The sequence below is a fragment of the Solea senegalensis genome, linkage group LG17, assembly GCF_019176455.1.
Source record: "Solea senegalensis isolate Sse05_10M linkage group LG17, IFAPA_SoseM_1, whole genome shotgun sequence".
Lineage (NCBI taxonomy): Eukaryota > Metazoa > Chordata > Actinopteri > Pleuronectiformes > Soleidae > Solea > Solea senegalensis.
Genome location: NC_058037.1, coordinates 7,310,734 through 7,329,394, shown reverse-complemented (window position 1 = coordinate 7,329,394; position 18,661 = coordinate 7,310,734). Strand labels below are relative to the sequence as shown.

The 18,661-nt window shown below is 42.3% G+C and overlaps 1 protein-coding gene across 4 annotated transcripts; it reads left to right on the top strand.

Annotated features, from left to right (window-relative positions):
* Positions 1 to 2,265: 2,265 nt before the first annotated feature.
* On the top strand, positions 2,266 to 18,262 carry LOC122783617 (MAX gene-associated protein-like). 4 transcript variants are annotated; one of them, XM_044048361.1, is made up of 22 exons: positions 2,266 to 2,707; positions 4,958 to 6,354; positions 7,039 to 7,486; positions 7,591 to 7,687; positions 7,814 to 7,927; positions 8,022 to 8,147; positions 8,803 to 8,913; positions 9,100 to 9,457; positions 10,587 to 10,770; positions 10,947 to 11,184; positions 11,351 to 11,526; positions 11,725 to 11,941; positions 12,047 to 12,270; positions 12,461 to 12,667; positions 12,778 to 13,042; positions 13,721 to 14,343; positions 14,433 to 14,512; positions 14,608 to 14,668; positions 14,777 to 14,914; positions 15,463 to 15,574; positions 15,722 to 16,333; positions 16,887 to 18,262. In XM_044048361.1, exons 2-22 carry the CDS (start codon positions 4,994 to 4,996, stop codon positions 17,756 to 17,758), a joined length of 6,624 nt encoding a protein of 2,207 aa, XP_043904296.1. In that variant the 5' UTR covers positions 2,266 to 2,707; positions 4,958 to 4,993; the 3' UTR covers positions 17,759 to 18,262. The 4 variants fall into 4 exon arrangements, with proteins under 4 accessions (XP_043904296.1, XP_043904297.1, XP_043904294.1 ...); XM_044048362.1 differs by having other exon boundaries at positions 12,044 to 12,270; positions 14,626 to 14,668; XM_044048359.1 differs by having other exon boundaries at positions 12,044 to 12,270.
* Positions 18,263 to 18,661: the final 399 nt, after the last annotated feature.

The following is an 18,661-nucleotide window of genomic DNA, read 5'->3' as shown; positions in this document are numbered from 1 at the left end:
ATTGTATTTTGAAGAGAATTTAGCGTGTGGTTAGGCTGTGTAACATCTCTGAAATCACTCTTACTCATTTCAGCTAGATTGATTCATATCTGGACTATATGGCAGGTTAAAGCTCTTAATTACTTGTTATAAGATAAATCTACACTAGATGGGTCGAATCTGGTTTTACATGAGCGATGAAGGATTAAATATGCTGTTATGCTTGTTCATGGTAATTTTAAATTAATTAAAAATATATAATAAACAAAGGTCATACAAATTCTGTGCACTGCTCATTGTCTGCTCTGCCAATTCTGGTTGTTCTTCAGTAAGCTGTCGGTACATGCAGTATTTGTTATGTAACTTCTTCACAAAGACACACCAAAATCTGCACAATTTATATGCTTACAATCAAAAAAATATAATTTTTTTGTACAAGTTCAGAAAATAATTAACATCCATCCTGCTCTGTTGTTGCAGCTATATTTATATGTATACAGCTACTGTATTCTTTTTCAATATTCAAGTGATCTGCATATTTTTATGTTAAAACATAGCAACAACATTTAATTATTCTGTTTCTGAATTATTCCATATTGTTTGTCAGTTGTATATAAAAGCCTGTCACTCCCCGCCCTTTTTAAATAACACATATCAATCTGTCAAAGATGAATAACTGCATATGTCACTCTCATTATTTTTTACTGCAGGATTAAGTGAACATGAAGCGCCGCCATGATCACACACACACACACACACACACAAGGCAGCGCATCACCACGAGGTCCACGTGGAATACAAACGACTGAGTTCACGCACACTTCCTCGTCACGTTGAGACCCCGCCTCGTTTACATGACAACGCGTGGCGTTCGACACGGTGGTCATTTCTTTCTTCTTCTTCTTTTTTTTTATCTCCACAGAAGCTGGATTATAAACATTAATTACTTATAAAGTTGAGTCATGATGTTAATGTTAATGACACAAACGGCTCAGGTGACATTTGTTCTTCCTCCTTTCTCTTCTCTGGCATTGACATCTTTACTGTTACATTACTGCCTTCCTCTGGATTAAATCATCCATTCTTAATCCCATTTTACTCAGAGGAAAATTGAATTTGGCGTGAAATCCACATCTATTTATTCTGTATCCAACAGCTGTGATGCACAGTCACTGTATTTATTTATTTACTGTTTACTTGGTTGTTCTTCACTTGGACTGTAGAACACTGAAGACTATGACCATGTCAGATAAAATAAAAATTTTAATTAAATTAAATTAAAGGCTGATTTGATTTTCATAATTCCCAAAGCAGAGTTTACTGATTTAGCTGACACATGGATTTGGAGGTTGTCATATAATTTTCTTTGTACCTTTTCACTTACGATTTATTAAATAACATGCACATAAAATGCTGTGATTCAATTATAAAACATCTCTCTCTGAGAAGACTGTTTTACCTATTCAAAATGATACATTACATAGCGAAATAGCGATAGAAATAGCCAGAAATCTTATACACACGTTTGAAGATCCCGATTTAAAGAAAAATGGAAACACTGCATTAGGCAAAGATCTCCGCTAGCAACTGGAGTTGTGGATTTATTTTAGATGTTTTACATTTTTACTACTGATTCAGCAACATTTGGAGAACAATTGTACGCAAACATTAGCTTATACTAACACCCAGCAGGTACAGTTATAAATGTGAGCTTTCTAGAAATACTTGGACTTCAAAGCCTTTACATCGCTCACTGCTATCTCGCAAATAGCCACCACCCAACCGACTTTAAGCCTCAGCTTGCTGTGCAACATCATTTGTGGACACAAATATTATGCGGTGACAACATTAACTTTATTGTTGTATTAAAGTATTTATGCGGCTTTGCTTGCGCATATACGTGTTGTTTTTTTCCAACTACGACTTCCCGTCGCCATTTTTTAGCCGAGAAACAATGGACACGACACTTTTACGGCGTAAACGTAAGACGCTGCGGTAACAACCGCCAGTCTTGACGGTTTGTGTCAGGAAGAAATATCGCTGCTTGTTTGACACATTTAACACATTAATTTTATATGCGCGGCGTGTTTTCATTTGTTTTTCACAGGACACTCAGGAGTGTGGCCGTTAACCCCCTCCGCAGAGAGCTCGCGCATTGGCCACTGGAACTCACCCGCCACGGCGAACACGTTACGTCACAGCCCGAGAGCACGGATGTGTGTGTGTTTGTGTGTATGTGCGAGACAGAGAGGGACACAGAACGGCGTGTGAGTGAGTGAATGGGAATGTGATTGTAAGGGAGAAAAAGAAGTGAAGGAAACACAGAGGAAGAGAAAGTCTCGAGTCTCTGCTGTCAGCGCAGGAATCACGCGGCGTAAATATTTTTGAGAGAAAACTTGCGTGGACTCCGTTCGTGGTGGGAACAGGCGAGTCCGGCGTCCCTCGCGTTGCCGGCCCGGGAATCTCGCGCCATTGAAGTGTGTGTGTGTGTGGGGGTGATTACTGTGCTCGCGCTCGCTCTGACTCCGCCGCGTGCACGCTCGGGTCGGTCGATACGAGCAGACTGGCGTGGCTCTCGGCCTCCATTTGCCAGTTTGTGTTTATGTTCGAGGGATTCGTCGAGGATATTCCCTCGGCGACGGCGACGTGCAACAGTTGGGACTTTCAGCGTGGACGCCGTGTCCGTGTCGGCCCGAGCTCCACGAGGGTTTTCCACGGATGGTGAAAGGTGAGGCGTTGGTGAAACCTGCAACTTTTCCAACTTGAGTAAGTGAGTGTGAGTGTGTGTTTGTGGAGCAGGAGGCCCTTCCTCCTCCTCCGCGGCGCGTGAGGAGAGAAAGCTGTTGACAAACAACTTGAATCGTCAGCGTGGCTTTTTGTTTCAGGTGGGGGGAAAAATATTCCCACTCATTTGTTGTGTAAACACGTCGGTGTTGTTTAATTTAAAGTGAGCGCTGTGTTGTTAAACACCTTTTTAGCGCACAGCATCCGTGTGTCGGTGTGACTGTGTGATAAGTGAATGGACAGCTGGACGGGAGCTCCGTAAACAGGTCATCTGTCCTCAGCTCGTGCTGTGAGCTGCACGGACATGATGAAGTGATGTGGGGACGATGAGCAGCAGCAGAGTGTGTCTCTGTGTTTGTGTCTTTAGTTGGGAGACAGGCCTGTCCGAGCATTTCAGCCATATCCTCTGAGCAGCTGAGTGCTATCAGACAGGCAGACTATTGGTCAGTCACACCACCGAGGTCTCACAGCTCACCCCACGAAGGCAAAGTCCACTCTCTTTTCTCACGTAGCCAATACACATGTCTTAAAACTGATTCACACTTAGAGATGCCTCTATCACTTTTTGGTGTCATATGATACTGATATTTATATCACAACCTTGAGTATCTACTATTGCAGATAGTCATTTTACACATTTTAGACTACAAAGCTATGAAGACATTTGTGCTAAATGTGGAAATCCAAAGACTTAATAACTCTTCAGATGTGGAACAATATTAATATCCATAAAGAAGAAATAAGCAGCCCACAACATGACTCGGCTAGAATGCTGTTGCTGATTTTCGTTTACTGATTTTCGATCCCTCTGAGATCCAATCCAGTGAATTTGACCCAAACTTAGAATCAGCTCATCCCTGTTAATATTCCCTTATGAGTCATTGTATGTATATTTATATACGTTATAAAAAAAGTTGAGGGTGCGGGCTGTTACTTGTTTTATCAACCAGGACATTTCATGATGTGATGATGCTGCATAGATTCTGTGAATCACTGTATTGATGCGAGTTGTTTTAAGCCTCCAACCACTAGTGGGTGTTTTTGTTTTTAATGATAGTAATGGAACAGCAGACTTAACTGTACTTAATGGTCCAGTGTTTAAAAAAAATTGTGGCATCTGACGGTGAGACTGCACGTGCAATGGTCAGAGTACTCCTCCGCTCAGTTTTCCCAAGTGTATTGGAAGCTACGGTGGCCCTTGCAGACCAGAAAGGATGTAAACACTCTTGACTCACACACTCCCTCTCGCTCTGCTGTTTGCTGCTTCCTTTTCTTCAGTATTTGCGTTGGGTTTATTTGGGCGGAGACATCATTTGTGTGGAAAGCTTCTGCTTCAAAACATGAAATGCACATCCATTTGGAAACATGTATATAATACATATAAAAGGCTTATCCCAGAGCCATAAAAACTCCTAACTATTATGCACTGGGCCATTTACTTGCATCAATGAAGCTATAAAAACTGCTACTCTTAATCTCACAAACACTCGCACAGTAAATAACATAAGAAACCAATAGCTTGATGCCTTTTATATGTAAGCGCTTCTGTGTTATTGCCTCTATTCATCTTAATTCCTTAAGTTGATTAAACAGCAAATATGATTAAGGTTGTGTGTATCAGCAGCCAAGTATAGATCTGTCATAAACGGCACATAAACATAGCTCAGGGTAAAGTTCTCAGTATCTCTTTGAGTCCATTTACCTCATCCATTCATCCGTCTTCTACCGTGTTATCTTCTACATGAGGGACGCAGGGGCGCTGGTGCCAATCCCTGCTGACATAGGGCAAAAATGCGGGGTACATCCTGGACAGATCGTCAGTCCATTTACCTTATGTTGATGTTTATTTGAACATAGACAAATGACTTAAGATTAAAGATAGTGTTTTCTGAGTCATTGTAAACATGTCAGTGAACAGCACTATTCTATTCATATGTTCTGTTTGGCCTTTCAGAGCAGAGCTACACATTGTAGGGTTTATTTGTTGCGCCGTCTTTAGTGGCTCCTTCGTCTGTGTCATTGTTTGCGATGCTTGGCTGGGTTGTAATAGCTTCTGTTCAATTTTGTCCGCATATTTTGAAGATCGGTTTTTGCTTTTGAAGTTTATGTTGCGTCGTGTGTAATGTATGTTGTTCCTTTTGTGCATTGCTATGCATTATAAATAACATCATCAATGTTACCATTTTTATGTAAGGTATCCAATGAGGTGGCAGGACAGGAGCTGTTGGTGATGCCGGCTACAGACCCTGAGATCTCGTCCATGGAGGACCCACATGCAGTGGAGGACGAGAAGGGGAGCCTGACAGACGTCCCCTCGTCAGCTCCTCCTATGACCACTCCTGGGTCTTCATCTCCTCTTCGTTCCACTGTGACTAATTTCACTGATGAGGTGGTGGTTGAGAACAGAGTGGTCTCCATCGCAAGTAATGACTGCACCTCTGATCTCCCTACCCCTGCTGAAGCTAGCCCAGCCCACCATGCTGTGACACCACACAAGAAGGGGACCCTCACAGACGTCCCCTCGTCAGCTCCTCCTATGAACACTCCTGTGTGTTCATCTCCTCTTTGCTCCACTGTGACTAATTTCACTGATGAGGCAGTGGTTGAGAATAGAGCGGTCTCCATCGCAAGTAACGACTGCGCCTCTGCTCTCTCCTCACCTGCTGAAGCGAGCCCAGCCAACCCTGCTGTAACACCACCCAGTACTTTTGAAGGAACTATGGAAACAAGCCCAGATACCTCACACCTAGCATCAGCGTCAGACTCTTTAAAAGGCCCAGGGACGGGTCTAGTCACAATCATGGTTCCGCCACCGCTGTTGACTGCGATGCCATTCAACACATTTGGCAGTGCAAACAAAATGGAAAAGGAAAATGATTTTCCCGCTTCACTAACCTTGAACGGTGTCACTGTCACTCTGGAGAATAACAGTGTGTGGAAGCAATTCCACAGCTGCGGAACTGAGATGATTCTCACTAAACAGGGCCGCCGCATGTTTCCTTACTGCCGTTACCGCCTGTCTGGCTTAGAGCCGGAGTGCTACTACAAACTGGTCCTATCCATAGTTCCATTTGACCAGTTCAAATACCGCTGGAACAGATTCCAGTGGGAGGTCTGTGCTGTAGCTGACATTCAGACACAGGGTCAGATCCGGGCCTTCTCTCACCAACACTCGCCCTGCAAAGGCTCAGAGTGGTTAAGTGGCTGGGTGTCTTTCTACAAGCTCAAACTGACCAATAATTACCTAGACAGAGATGATCATATAATCCTACAATCGATGCAACGCTACATTCCAAGGCTCCATGTTATACCAGTCCCAGATGGGGTCGTAACCATGCCAGAGGCGCCTGTGGTCATGGGACCTGAGAGCATGACTTTCATTTTTCCACAAACCGAATTCATGGCCGTGACCACTTACCAGAACTTTCGAATCACACAGCTGAAAATCAACCACAACCCATTTGCAAAGGGTTTCAGGGAGGATTTACGACTAAACAGGGTCATTGGAGAGTCCCAGCCTTTGGTGAAGATCGACATGTTGTCTTCCGTTTCACAACAACACGAAAGTAAAGAGGGGATCGTCGATCTGAGGTAAATTTATCACTTGTTTGTCTCACAAACCAAATGATAATGTACTTTCACAGTTAACACACTTGATCAGTTAGCAATTCATTGTTTATTATGCATTTATCAGCTATGTTTTGTATTTAGTCTTTTGTTTTGGTGTTGAAAGTGTTGCCGTATTAAATGAGTAAAACATGAATTAATTACAGAAGTTCAATAGTGATGACTCTATTTTAATTGTAGTCTGTGCGACCTTTGGAAACAGTGACACAATTGCCAACCTTCTCTACCTGATTGGTTGTTATTGGTCAAAACTAAGAATGAATGAGAATATCCATTAATATTTACTTCAAGTTCCACGTCATCATCAGTCTCATAAGAGGAATCCTTGCTCTGACTTGTCGCCATTGTTAGATACTTTGTGAAACTAAGTAAATAACTGCAGAGGAGAGAATCAACTTCCTGTTTACATGTCAACTTCCCTGTCACACATGTGCCTAAATGGTCATGTGATATATTCTGGTGTGTAAGTAAAGATGCAGATAACTTCTTATATGGTGGTGACATGCTAAAAAAATAGCCAAAATATTTAGACATTATTTTTCTTCTTTTTTATTACACCATGCAGTGCCATCGCAAATTAATGTTTCAGAATGAGATCATATTTGTTTGGTGTCAATTCAAAAATGTACTTCCTTTTATGCCTTGTAGCTCAAAGAACCACACCGCCCCTGCTCCTGCCTCAAATACACAGGTGACCAGGCTGGTCCTAAAGCCTATAATGTCCACACATTCCAGTAAAGACGAGCGCTACGTCCCCTGTATTAGAGGGAAACACGCCCTCGGTGAGCTTGTGCTTGTGGAGAAACATCCACTTGGTGAATCTGTGGAAGAAAGCCTCAACGTCAGTGTGACCCTTCAGTTGCAGCAAGGTTTGGAACTCATGCCTAAAGCAACATCGGTGACTCCCACTACCTCAAAGTCATCCCCGGGGTCTTCACCCGCGAACCGCAAGGGAAGGAAAAAGATCAACAGACGGGGAAAGAATTGTGGAACTGCTGTTTCTCCCAAACAGATTTCCACCTCATCACCGACCATCTCTTTCCAACCAGAGCTGGATGACGTCGAGGGCCTCCTCTTTGCATCGTTCCCCTCAAAGGTAAACCACCACAGATATCACTGCAGTGAATTTGCTGCAAACATAGGTATTTGTGTCTCTGAATTTATGTTATGGACTGTGGTGGTGGTTGCTTGGTGTCACAGGAAGCTCTTGAGGTTCACACGAGGAACAAACCAGCCAATAGCCCAGCATCGGCATCGCCAGTTTCCCCGGCAACTTTGCAGCAGGCAAAGGAATCAGGTGATTAAGTGTAGATTGAAAATATTTCAGATGATTTTATGTTATGAAACTCTTTATTCTTGGTTATTATTCAGTTATGACCAGCTAATAATGTAACTAACAAACAAAGCTTTGTTTGTGTTTCAGTGGAGTTGGTCCCAGAGACTGATGAGGAGAAGATATCCCATATGGAGGCTGTCCTGTTGCAGGACCTCAGGGCTCTCAAGCACAGGCAGGTCATCCATCCTGTGCTGCAGGAAGGTCAGTTTGTGAGAACACACACACAAACCTCCCAGTCTTTATACCAAGCAAGGTAATGTGAACATGATTAGACTCATCTTTCCTCTCATTTTAGTGGGGTTGAAGTTGAGCTCCCTGAACACTGGCATGTCCGTCGACCTTCAGTATCTGGGAGTCGATCTGGAACTCAGTCTGGCAAACCTTCCAGAAGAAGTCAATTCCACGACTCCACCGCTTGCCGGTGAGTTGAACTGATCTTCACGACACTCATTTACACCACAATATCATTCATGTGTGAGAGAGATTCTTTGAGGATTTCTAGGTCAAATACAGAATTATATTTGTTGTTTTAGCTGTGTTATTATGACCTTCTTCAGCCACTTTATTGGAACACATTCAGAAAATGTGGAAAGCATGCATGCACTTTGAAATAACAATATGTTCAGGAATGGCTTCTACAGGTTCAAGTGTGAAGTATTCAGTGTGATCTTCCCGTACACTTAACTACAATAGCACAACCCTGACTCTGTAATACCTGGAGAGCATCTCTAATTAATATTACTGGTAAAAACCTGTGATATCTGTTTCACATTGACAGATGTCTGCTGTGAAAAAAGTCTATTACACCAGCTTTATTCAAGACATGCTTGGGCATTACATACACATGTTGTATGAGTATATGTCCATGAATAAAAATTGAACAGCGCTATGTAAATAAAAGTAGCAGTGTTTCAATAGATAACAGCCATCTTAATATCCTATGGTTAATGAGGTTGCACTGACTTTTCAAGTTGGAAATTCCGACTACAACCGGAACACACATTAAAACAACATTGTGAAGAAATGAATATTGGAGTTGTGCTGTGTCCTTTAACACAATTTGTGTTCCGTCACAGATCATGGATTACCCTTCATCTCCAGGACAGGAAAGACGAGCGACGTGACAAAAATAAAAGGATGGAAAAACAAGTTCATACAAAGCAAAGAAATATCTCCTAAATGTAATGGTGAGTGTGTGTTTTGTTTCTTCTAATTGTAGCATCTGCATTGTCGCCTTTTATGACACAGTGAGATTATGTAGTGGCTGTAATTACTGAAAGATTAACTGAACCGAAACCACTTGAATATAATGGTGTCTGATTCATTATTCCCCGCTGATGCTTTAAAGTCCCTGTATTCCTCCTCTCCAAAAGGATTACAAAAGAACCTATCTGCCTTCTGCAGCGACATGTTGGACGAGTACTTGGAAAGCGAGGCTAAGCAAATCAGTGAACGGGCGGAGGCCTTCTCCACGAACGCAGAGGGATCTGTGGCCTATCAGCTACCTGCTAAAGGCTCCAGCTACGTTAAGACCCTGGACAGTGTGCTCAAGCATCGGAGGGCTGCTTCCAACAGTCCCTGCCCCACCTCCCAAAAACCTCTCCTCTGCTCTGCAGTGACATCACAGCCTCCTACCTCGCACACCAGCCTCTTAACACCTGTTAAAACTGAAGCTCAGGCCGTACATGAGTCAGTGTCTGGATCTGGTCACTCCACTGCTGTTTCACAGAGGTATGCAGAGGCATGTTTGTCTTCTATTTTATCCTATTTTCTTTTTTAAATATTTGTGAATTGCCTCCTGGGCTGGAATAAATTGTCTCATTGTCCTTGTTCGACCTGGAGGTGAGACTGCCACTTAAAACATAATTTTACACATTTATTTATCTATAATTGGTTTCCATTCCACCCTTGATGGGCATTTACATTTTTTATAACCTTTATATAACGAGACGAATATGCTGCTTTTGCTGGTTATACTATGCTTATTTTTTCTGTTTTGTTTCTTATCAGAGCCTCAGTGTTTCATTTTTAAGAAAACAATTCTCCTGAGCTAATGTATTATGTTTACAGAGCATTTCCAACGTGCTCTGAAGACACATTTTCAAAGCAAAAATGCTTTTTGAATATTCTGTGGTGTTATTTGTCAATTTGAATCTTCTTAACAGCTTACAAGACGCATTAAATCACGCTGGTAAATCACTTCTGTAGGCGTGTTGAATTTATATATTATGAGAAGTCACTGTAACTGATCGGCTTCTTATAATCAAGAATTTCTAGTCAAATATTAGCAATTCTTATGCCCATATCTAGTACTAAACGCATTTCCAGAAGCACTTACAAGCCTATGGTTCCGTCCCACATCAGTCTAGCATTCCATAAATTTGTATTTTTATCATTCAAGTAGTTTCTTACCAGGAGTCCACTCTCTTTCATGTGGCCACCTACAGAAATAGGAAAGGATTTCACCAAATTAGTGTTCTGGACTAGAATATGCCTTTGGGTGTAATATATATCGCTCCTCATTCTGCTATCGTCTATATGTGTATGTATATATGTATGTATATACATATATATAGAGATACATATATATGTGTGTGTGTGTGTGTATGTATACATATGTATACATATATATGTGTGTATGTATACATACATATATATATATATATATATATATATATATATATATATATATATATATATATATATACATACATATATATATATGAATGAATGAATGAATGAATTAATTAAGGGATTTGAACCGGCCACCCTTCATTCACAAGCGAAGTTCTCTTTCCGCTTTAACATTCACATACTGCATAATAATGTGCTCGTTTTCTCTGCATCTCTCTCTCTTCAGATCACCCACATACCAGCCTTTGGTGAGCCAGAGACCAGCGCTGAATCCCAAACCCCCAGACCCCCCTAGGGTCCAGCTCAAAATGATGAATATGGAGAGAGAAGCCATGAGCCAGGGTCTGAGGAGGACGCAGCTGACTCCCGGCAGGCTAACAGTGGCTCTGTCTGTAATCCTGAGCAAAGATGTATGTAACATACTGCACAGTGTCATGTCATATAAATGCTCTGGTGTCACTTTCTGTCACATGTGCCCTGTTGAATAGAAAAAATCATTGAAGGTAATTCCTTCCATTATAATGTAAAAATCTAGACTGTTAAATAAGAGGTTCTGTCTCTTCTCTCCTTTTTTTGTTTTAATCAGATGGTGTATCGTCAGGCTACAAAATTACCACTTAAATTAAAGCCCAATGCACTGGGACCTAAATGTGGTCAGGAGTTCTGCAGACTGGGCTGTGTGTGCTCCAGTCTTCAGCTTATCTCTAAGGGTCCACCACACTGCCGTCAGCCAGAATGTATGTTTGGCTGTGACTGCTTCAAGCGCAAGATCTCCGAGCAACTCTCTGCAGAGGAGAGCAACCAATCCATCCTGTCTGTTTTCTGTAAGAACAAGTCATCTTAATGACATTTATCTATGTTGTTATCTTTGCTCTTGAGTGATATGATCTTTGTCAGGCACAGGGTGTCTGTTTTCCTCGGGTCTTAGCTTGTGTTTCCTGCTCGCTTTGGTCACAGTGGTGTTAACGAGACTCTTTTATCCCTCCTCAGCTATGATTAATCGGGCACATGCAGCCCATCCTCACCAAAGCTCCCACACTAAACAACTGTGGAAACGCAACATTAACGATGTGGATCAGGAGCCGCTCTTCATCCCCAAAGAGCCGCAATGCTCGGTTCCAGAAAAGGCCCAAAAACGAAGAAGTGCAAACCATCCTTCACAGTTGGTAAAATAGAATTTTTTTTCTTCATTGGATTTAACTTAGGCTTTACTCTGTGCTAAAAAGCTCTTGATGTGTTCACGATACTATTTACTACAGTATATTCTAGTCGACATGGGAGCTCTAAGTTAAATTTTAAGTGTTAAGAATTGTACAGATTTTTTCTTCTACCCTTTGCCACTTTCGCTGTTTTTTTTTTTTTAGATACAAGAAGAGGACAAAGACCCGGTGTATAAATACCTGGAGAGTTTTTTGACATGTGCACGTGTTAGAGAGTTCAACAGCAAGCCTCCTCCACCAGTTACCATAGAGCCAAAGATCCTGGATACTGCCGCAGCAAATGCTGTAACAAAACAGAATACGACCACGGACAACGTACCAAAACAGGCCCACAGAACCATGCCTGCTCCTAAAAATCCAGGTAAAGAAATGCTGTAACTTTGGTTACACCTATTGCATGATATTGAAGATATTTGTTGTGATACATCACTATATTTCTACATTTCTTCCTTTTGTCCTGCAGCAGAGACCAGTCGTGAAATCAGTGCCAGTGAAACAGAAGCAAGAAAGCAAATACAGATCCAGTCAGATTGTCGGTGGGACAAGGACCACAAAATGATCCTGAAAGCTTTGTGTCAGCGCATGAGTCAGAACAGACTGTCGGAACCTTTCCAAATTGGACCGTACCATATCCACCCCGTTTCCAAGATCTTCATACGGAAGCCCAGTGGCTCGATTGTCATATACAGGGTACGTCTCCGACACTGTATATCAGCGATGTGTCTAGATAAGACAGTGTATTGTCAGATTAAATGCTTTTCTTATAGTTGGGATGTTGTTATATTTGTCTGACCTGCTACAAAACAGCTTCTGAACATTATAATCTGTCTCTGCTGGGTTTAAGGCGGTGCATAACCTGATGTTCTTCACATTCTTACAGATACGTATAAGTAAACCATCAAAAACCAGTCGTGATGAGTTTGAAGATAGCCATGAGGAAAGACTTGATTTAAAGGAGGAAGACGGCCAAACTGAGGAGTCAGGCGTGCAGGTTGGAGTCTTACCTTTCCGAGGTGGAGTTTTACCTGCAGGAATACTGAGAGCCAGGACCAAAGCTCTTGGCCTCCAAGCAAGTGATCTTGTGCAGGTAAGTCTACCACAGCTGGTAACACATGACTGAAGGTATCAATAAAGCGTTTGAAAATGTAAACTGGAACATTCTCAGATTTATTTTTTACACATTTGATTCATTAACAGGTAAATGGAAAACCCTACTCTCAGGCCAGAGTGTTGCTGGGAAGCATGGGATCTCTGCATCCAGCGAACCGCATCGCAGCGTATGTCACGGGACGATTGCACGCTCCCGCTGACGTACGGCACAGAGACTCTAAGAAGCTACACTATACACAAAAACCTGACACTCCTGCTATCCCACACGTCAAAGTCGCTGGCACATCAATCCTGCCAAATATCACTGCAAAGAAAACCCCTGACCTGAAGACACTAATGCAACCACCACAAGGTAAGAATGCTTCCACTTTCGACTGAAAAGTAGTCCAATCTAACCCATGTCATCAAGTAGATCAATCTCATAGAAGGAAAGATACCATACCTTTTTTTTAGTAAAGAAAAAATAACAAATAAATAATGCATGCTCCATTTTGATTTGAAAACTCTGTGTTTGGGCATTTATTCACTCTCTGATTGCTTCTTATCAGCCACGTCGTGACTATCATCTGTGAACAAACGGCTCCATTAACACGTTTGACTTTCTCCTCATCGTCAATCTGATCAAAAGAAATCATTGCTCACACTTTTCACCATTGTTGCTCCATAATTGGTTGTACTCTTCTGTAACTAATAAAACAACTGCACAAAAGATTATTTCTGAAATGCAGTGTCTAAGCTCTTGTTTGGACGTAGATCTTTCTTTTACTAGAAAATGCTTCGTCTTTGTTTTAGCACTGGTCCAAAACACAAAGCGGGATTAGAACCATTGCGTCGGTTTGAAGTTAAATATTGCTGCTCATTGCACCAATTCACAATATTAGAGAATCAAATGAGCAAGATCCATGTTTTTCCTTCTCGAGGATTTAGTTTTTAAGATTTACTCTCTTACTTTACTCTCTGTTTCTTTGTTGTAATCAAGCAATTATTTCTTTCTCTCACCACTGTGTCTTGTATGCTTATGTCACTTCAGCTCATTTCCACCTCAATTCTTGGAGAAAAGGCCCCATCGGTTTGTCAAAGTGTTCACAAAGCACCGCCGGCGTTAACCCCGTCCAGCCGCCCACCTTGAGCCAATGCAGCGCGGCCAAGCCTCTCCAGAACAGCTCCACGTCCTCGCCTGTCTTTCTCACCGTCTCCCCCTCACTGAAGACCCCCAGCTTCCTTGGACAGAATGGGACTTATTCATTCAGGATCTGCCCTCCAGCCAACAAGAGCACCACAGGCCAGAACCCACCAGGACTTGTACTGCCCGGGGGCTTCACCCTCCTTAAACTCCCAAAGCCTGAAACTAATGAAGCTGCACAGCCGTCAGAAACTGGAAACACTAGAAACTCTGCTGCTTTGTTTAATGTTGAGCAGGTAAAGTTGGCTTTAGATACAAACTGGCTTGGTCTGGACTCTCTTCTTGGAGATGATGATGTGCCGAGTACTGAACCAGAGGAGCCTTGCCCCTCGCCTACGAAGATGAGCGATGAGAAGAAACCTTCAGTTGAGGCTGATGAAGACAACATTAGACAGATGGACACACACCTGGATAGTTCTTCGGAAGGTGAAAGCTCAGATTCCGACTACTGTGGAGAGGGTGATGAAGATGTAAGTTAATGTCACTAAAATATCACATAAAGGAAAAGAAATGATATATCTGAGATTATAGTCATTTTGCAATCATGGTTCTTTTCCAGGATGAACTGGTGGACATTGAAACAGTAGAGCACAGAGGGGAAGAAGCGGCTGTCGGAACAACAGACAAAACCAATTCAGGGTAAAACGTGCGAATGTGTATGCTTGAATATGAGAGGATATGAAATGATTTACAGTATATTATATGAAAGAATTTAACTTGGAATTTCAATTTAGGTTCTTCTCTACCTTCAGAAATGCCGGCGATCAAGACTCAGCAATGGATCTTACCATCCAGGTGCATCATTTTGTACTTTAAATAACTCGAAAGCATCAGTGTGTGTTTTAAACGTAAGGGCGGTGTTGGTGTTGTATGTGCTGCTTATCATCTTCACTGTCTCTCCAGGCGGACGACAAAGATCGTCAAAGGCAGCACTCGCTGGTAGAAAGGCAGAGGCGCTCGGACATGCGGAACCGCTTTGACAAACTCCAGGTTCTCCTTAAATGTGACCTCAAGGCCAACAGGCTCCATATCCTCGCAATGGTCAGTTCCAAATTAGCCTCGGGCAGTTTTATGTCTTCAATCACGGTGGACCGCAAAGCACTGGAAAATCCCCTGTTGATTCAAAAACAAACATATATCTTAGAGAACCAGAAACTGCATTGAAATGTTACTGGGTAGGACACCATCCGTGACAATAAGCTGCAATAAGCTGGCATCATTTGTGAGCCAAGTTTTATTCATCGCTTGGAGTTTCAGAAGTGGATATGAGGAATTGCAAAGACTTGGGGACTTCTGGGGAATTCTTCCATTTTGTCATTGTTCAATCTCCTATGCAAATTTGTACAGTACTTAAGCTGTCAGTGAGTTGAACTCAGATAATAAGATACAGCAGATAATTGGTGACATTCATTCGTCTCCAATTTGCACATAAGATTCATGATTGACTGTATAGGTTTTATTATAGCTGGTGATTTCGCTGTTGTTTTGCAGTTCAACTGTCAACAACCTTGTATTCATTCCCCGATTTAAAGATTGGTGAGGCAATTCACTCACTGCTATGTTGTCATCTTCATCTACTCTGTTTGCAGACTTTGAGGGAAATCCAGAACCTGGGTCAGACCTCCAAATTTCTAGAGGAGCAGAAAAACAAGCTGATGCGTGTAAACTCGATCTATATTAAGCAGCTTTCACATTTGTCTGGTAAGTTTGCTCTCTTGTTCCTGCTTGTCAACATGTTGGGAATGAATAAATAAAAGTCAGCTGATGATGTCTGAACAAAATTAAACATGTATGTTGCTTTTAACTGAACATTTTTGTGAAATGTCACGTCTTTTTTGTTTGTTTTAGGCAAGTCCGAGACAGTAATTTCACAAAAGCTGAACGCAATCTGTGAAAAACAGAAAGTGAGAGAGAAGACGATGAAATGGAGTCCGTTCTTCTCTAAGCTTCTCCAGTCCAGAGCTGCTCTCTTACAGAGCTCCACGCCAGAGTCCGAGAGCCAAGACATGTACCAGTCACAGTCTAACCTATTCAAGCCTCCATATCAGCCAAACTCATTCACAGCAGCAGCCAAAGAGAGACTACGGCAGATGATGATCCAGCTTCGGGCTAACCCACAAACTTCCCAAACGACTGCAGACAAATCCAATTCCGCTGCAGACAAACCTGCACCACCGATCCATCCTCAGGCAGCTTCCTTTAAAACCCCAGCTGAGGTCACTGCTGCCCCATTGGAGGTAGTGAATCAGCCCCCTGGAGCTCCAGTGAATTGCACAATACCCAGTCCGCAGACTCCGGGTACATCAGGCACAGTTACAATTCCAGTCACCCTAACCCTGAACACAGACTCACAAATATCTCCCTCCCTAAATCCCTCTGGTCACAATGCCCCACAACTTTCTCTTCCTCTAATTCGCTCGAAGACGGGTAGAATCATACTTCCTTCATTTCTGAATCCAGGTAAGTTGTCAAGTAATATCTCGTCGTTGGGTCCAAACCGGGTGCTTCTGTGTCACAGAAGGTCTTGCTTATAGGAGTGAGCCATGTGGTTCTTTTTGAAAATACACCTCACCTTCTTCTGAGCACAAGCTGCACATTTCACTGCAAAATAAGCAGTGAAAATGATCTTTGCAAGTTTTAATTATATCTGTACAGGTCCTGTTCTTTTTTTCAAAGTAAAATCACTAGCATTTCAATGCCCTGTATTCAACAAAGCTTTTATTGTGAAATATTTGCAGGACTGATAGATCTGTGGCTTTTAGTTGATACTCCTTGCATTTAGTTGAGTTTAGAGATGTATATGGAGTATATGAAATTATTTTAACATCTGGCAAAACCTTAAATAATTCATAGCAGAAGTTCCACAGTGGCTCTGCAGCAGACACGCGCTCCTTGTCTGATAAACAGAGACACAACTAAGTTCTCGGTGTGGACCCGGCCTTAAACTTCCCTGTTTATACCACGGGTTGATTCTTGTAATTAAATGTGTTACTTTCTCTTCATCTTTCCACAGCTTCTAAAACTGTCTATTCATTTACCTTTGTGCGGAGCAACCAGACGGATGGTGATGGAGAATCGAGCACTTCAGCAAATACACATCCTTCTGATGTGGACTCCAATCCCTCTGGCTCACAAAGCAGCCAGGAGAACCAGGAAAATCCTATTGGCTCAGAAAGCAGCCAGGAGAACCAGGAGAACCAGGAGAAACCTTCTAGCTCAGAAAGCAGCCAGGAGAACCAGGAGAAACCTTCCAGCTCAGAAAGCAGCCAGGAGAACCAGGAGGAACCTTCCAGCTCAGAAAGCATTTTAAAGGAGGACACAGTTCCATCTTTAAAGTCTGAACTAAAGTGTAAACAAAGTCCCCTGCCTGCGCTTGACAATTCCATCCATGTACCTTTGAAAGCCGAGCAAGTCCTTGACAGCAGCCAGGAGCGGCGCACAGTGCAGGGTTTGAGTTCTAAATCCATGCGTCCTGTTTATGTGTCAGTAAATGCTGTTCGCTGTGACACAGGTGGCTCTCTGAACAACCGTGTCGTTTCTGCTGTGTCGGAAAAGCCCACACAACATTCCAGTGAAGAAACTGTGAGAGCTGCGGACACACCAGTGCCAGGAAGAGGCAGCGACGTGTCGGATTGCCCCGTCCCAGTGAAACGAGGCAGAGGAAGGCCGAAGAAGCTAAAACCTCCGGAGAGTCCCAGTTCATCTCGATCCAAAGACGACGTCCCCGTCAGACTTCCTGTCCGTATTGAAAGCCGCATAATGAGTTCACAGGCGAACACGTCGCGGCCGCTAACGCGCGGTTCTTTAGGAAAAGACTTCCCCAGCGCCAAGAAACGCTCCTGGATAGATGTAGAAAAGGAGCTGGAGCATGAGGGTGATATTTGAATAGTTCCCGTAAGACGCACATAACACTTCCTGTACTGCTGCAAAAAGAGAACGCACATAATTTAACCCCAGTCGCACACTGAAATGTCACACCTCTGAAGCAGCTGCAGCTCACCTTCCATCATCCACTTACTTATGTGGGGGGCGGCGGGGGTCCCTCTATTCTGTCCTGTGTATGATGGTACTTGGGTCATTGAATGCCTCACCCACCGTATGTGCCTGTGTATAAGTCCAAAGGACTGAAGAACACGTTCGACAACTCAGTGAACGCCTTTCATGCTGAAGAAATTGAATGTTTTGGGATTTCTAAAAAATAAAAAGAGAGAGCATGAAGTGACCTGCTGAATGTAAGAATGAAATTTATAATTTCAGGTTGTTACTAAGTTCAGGCTTTCCTATAAATGTCACACATTCATGTTTCTAATGAGGATCATACCTTTTTACTCACTTTTGTTGGGAGACATTTATGGATCTGTTGTATGCAAATAAAAATGACTAAGTACAGATAATGGTGTTTTGAATGGGATCAGATTATACTCCATCACTCATTAACACTTTTTTTTTTTTACTTTTGTATTGTGTAATGAAGTTCTTTACTAACTCAGTGAAAATCCTCTGTAGGTGCACTTTATGTTTTGTTTCTTTTAGATTAAGTTTCTGCTTTGTGTTATAACATGAACGATCTGTATTTTGGGGAGTCAGAGGCAATTCCGATTAAAACTATTTGCGATGGATTAAAAAATAACCTGTAAATATTTAATTTCTTTTCTTTTATTGCAATATATTTTTGCCGAGTGCTGAAAATGTGAAAAATCATGTGGCCTTTTGAAATAAATAAAACCTTAATGCGTTTGTCACCATCTGAAATCTTCATTACCAGAGACATTTTCTGGCAAAATAAAG